Below are 3,167 nucleotides of genomic sequence, written 5' to 3' on the forward strand. Positions count from 1 at the left end.
TTTTCTACCAGCGCAGCGCCTCCCCAGATCTGGCGCCCTAGGCGAACATCTATAACGCCAGTGCTACGGGCCGGACCCCTAACCCCAGTGGATCATCAGGACAGAGCTGCCATCCAGCTGGACACCCTGTGGTGCTGAAGAAAGCAAAACTTCCAGACCCCTGCTTACTGCACTCCTTCAGACTTGTGTGTTACTTTCAGAATTTGATTTTGTATGTGTCCTTTCTTTTAATAGATATTTAACGATTATAGCTTGAGTCTGTCTGATTCCCCAAACAGCTGCTTCTATATACTTGCTGCACATATAATACAAATAAACAACTTGATAAACACACTTTTGCTGATATTTGTTTGACTGCCGGTGATGTTAAATAACATGATTGATTTCCTCTGTCTCAATGATGAAAGTTATAATAATAGAAGACATGAAACTGCAGAGAGAGGATGGATTTATTCTTACCTCTACTTTGTGATTAGATGAAAATACAAAATTAAATTAAAATTGTAATTGTTAAACACATTGTTTATTTCATTTACTGAGGTTTTAACCATTATTTACAACATGTGTACATAAGCAGTGGAATAATAGGATATCTCTAGGTCATTAAACTGTCTTCAGTTTAATTGTATTAATAAAAAAAATAGGTCGTAGAAATGTTTAATTGTATATTTCAGCAGAGCGGGGGCACGGTGGTGCTGGACCTGGAGGTGCTGACCTGGGGTCAGTGGGACATCATCTGGGCAGGTTTAGGGGAAGAAGGAGAATATAAACTGTTATGATCACAGCTATTAAGATTAGAACACTAATATTGTTAAGAATCAATCTATACAACATGCTTTTGTTCATTTAAAAAACATATTGTTTTATTATGATTAAATTACATCAGCTATATATAATTTACTTGTTAACTTACTAATTTAACATTACTGGGGGCTAAAGGAACAGCTTTATCTTATTTACCTGGCCATGGTTCTCTTTAATTCATCGCCGACGGTGATCTCCAAAAAATGTAAAAGTAAAGTTTCTGGATACTTTTCAGCTGAGTTATCTTGTAAGCTAATTTGCTAGCAGGCTGCTGGAGCAGCGCAACCGAACAGCGCGTATCACGTGACGTAAATACGAAGCCCTCCGTAAGCTAGCCCGTCTCATTTCGTAGGCCGCTCGGTCCAGTCTGAGCCTACCCGGTCTACGTGGGCTGGGTCCTCCGTACTCCGAAGGGTGCAGCCCCTGAATTGAGACACGGCCACATGTTCTTGAATAAAAATAGATCGCTCAGTTATCGACTTATTGAGTCTAGATAACAGAACGTTTTTTTGACTGATCTGGTCTTAACAGAGGCGGAAGCTCCCCTAAACACTTGCTGAGTTGAACTGAGCGTGAGCAGCAGCCTGACACACACCGAGCTAACTAACCGCTCCTAGTAGCCTGACACACATCAAGCTAACTAACCGCTCCTAGCAGCCTTTCTACACAGCGGGCAGTCCGAAAACCGGAAATGTCTGTGCTCACCGTCCGCCTGGTCAGGTCCTTCGAGCACAGGAACTTCAGACCAGTGGTGTTCCACTCTGTCAACCTGGAGAACACGGTACTGGACTTCATGCAGCTCGTGAGAGACGGTGAGGACCACTGTTTCAGCTTCAATTTAAATCCTCTCTTTTTGTCTCCAATCATACTGTATCCTCTGTTGTTTTCAGGTCATGATAACCCTCTTTTCTTCCAGACATAGCAACAAGGCCGGGGCTCCCTCCACCTTTTAGGAAATACGCTTATGGTGTGTATGCCTGACAATAGTAGTAGTTTTATTATTGTTATTTTTATTCGTAGACTAGTAGTAGTAGTAGTAGTAGTAGTAGTAGTTGGTGTGTGTGTGTGCAAGCTACGAGTGTATGTGTGCACGCAAACATGACTAAAGTTTTAATAATGCACAAAAAAAAAAAAGGATGTTATGCATCATCTTTTTGTTGTTGTCTATATCACCTGTTCCACATCTGATTTGATTCTCTTGTATTTTCTTTTAGACACGATGAAGATTATCCACCAAGCACATGGAGCAAAGGTATCTAGGAGATATTGTCACGTTGAAAAAACATGTGTGTCTGAAGATAAATAGTCCTAAACAGAGACGTGCACAGACATTTTGGGGGCGGGAGCTCTAGTGAAAAAAAGGGCACTTCCCATAATCATTTATTTAAAAAGGTTTTAAAACAAAAAGTTAAATATAGTTGCACATCTCTGACTTACTGACCAGTTTATTTTAATACCCTCACACTCACGCAATTGTTTAATACTACTTAACAGAATTCTACAAAATAATCAGTTAACACAGAGACAATGGTCTTCTTTAGTATTCACTACGCACAAGAACAGACAACAAACCAGTAAAATTAATAGTTATTAAATGAGCAGCCAACAATCAACATTATGAAGTTACTGTTTAAGGACATTACAGGCAAAAATATCGCCTGGTGTCCTTGCGGGTACCATAAAAAGTACTAGTAAAGTATTTTACTGCATTCACCTTTAGTGTCTCCCCTTAAGTACAGTACATTAGCCTGTATGCTGTAAACTGTGTTCGTTATTCTCCCGTCCAGCTTTAAAAGGAGACTAAATGGAGTCTCTGTGAAAGTTCAATTGGGTACTTTAATTAAAAAAGGCGCGGGTTGGTCACAAGCATGATATTGTTCAGTCAGACAAACAGCTGTGATCCGCTCCTCGTTAGGGAAGAGAAGAGCCCGATCTCTCCTCCGGTGCTGTTATATATCCTCTGCTGGCTCCTCCCCGCCAGCCGGCTCGCCTCGTCTCCAATGTCCGTTGTTGCATTTAAACAGAGGATTGGTTCTTTTCACATTCAATATATGCTTAACACGCCTTTTCTCCTCATATTCTCTTTCATCACTTTTCATGTAACACATTCTAAACGCTGTAATCAATACTCTAAAAAATGCTTCCCGTTTGGTTTCCGGTCATTCCGGATGTTGTCACATGCTACTCTCGTCTGTAAACAATAATGTATTCAAATAAACTGTACCTTCATTTAATATTCAGCATGGTAGTATCTCGACATCTATAGTTCAGTGATGCAAATTAGTCGCTTTTCGGCGCCTCCCGCTTATTTAACGCTGCTTTGGGTGACTTGTGTAATTCGTGGAGAACCGAAGAGTTTTCGT

General features: G+C 40.6%; 1 protein-coding gene and 1 long non-coding RNA gene across 2 annotated transcripts; one reads left to right on the forward strand and one right to left on the reverse strand.

Annotated features, from left to right (window-relative positions):
- Positions 1–504: 504 nt before the first annotated feature.
- LOC104952831 (uncharacterized) lies at positions 505–1,304 on the reverse strand. Its single transcript, XR_799141.1, has 2 exons — positions 961–1,304; positions 505–736 (listed from the first exon to the last, which is right to left on the reverse strand). It is a non-coding gene; the product is annotated as an uncharacterized lncRNA (long non-coding RNA).
- Positions 1,203–2,135, forward strand: cunh2orf76 (chromosome unknown C2orf76 homolog). Its single transcript, XM_010779744.1, has 3 exons — positions 1,203–1,616; positions 1,721–1,771; positions 2,019–2,135. The coding sequence occupies exons 1-3, from the start codon at positions 1,496–1,498 to the stop codon at positions 2,108–2,110; spliced, it is 264 nt and encodes an 87-aa protein (XP_010778046.1). The 5' UTR covers positions 1,203–1,495; the 3' UTR covers positions 2,111–2,135.
- The last annotated feature ends 1,032 nt before the right edge of the window (positions 2,136–3,167 follow it).

The sequence above is a fragment of the Notothenia coriiceps genome, unplaced genomic scaffold (assembly GCF_000735185.1).
Source record: "Notothenia coriiceps isolate Sejong01 unplaced genomic scaffold, NC01 NC01_scaffold00020594, whole genome shotgun sequence".
NCBI classification, from domain to species: domain Eukaryota; kingdom Metazoa; phylum Chordata; class Actinopteri; order Perciformes; family Nototheniidae; genus Notothenia; species Notothenia coriiceps.

What these genes read in the sequence shown, in the direction of transcription:
- cunh2orf76 (XM_010779744.1), top strand. Translation starts at nt 1,496, where the DNA reads ATGTCTGTGCTCACCGTCCGCCTGGTCAGGTCCTTCGAGCACAGGAAC. An exon ending in CATGCAGCTCGTGAGAGACG is followed by an intron (nt 1,617 to 1,720) that starts GTGAGGACCACT and finishes CTTTTCTTCCAG; the next exon opens with ACATAGCAACAAGGCCGGGG. An exon ending in TTTTAGGAAATACGCTTATG is followed by an intron (nt 1,772 to 2,018) that starts GTGTGTATGCCT and finishes ATTTTCTTTTAG; the next exon opens with ACACGATGAAGATTATCCAC.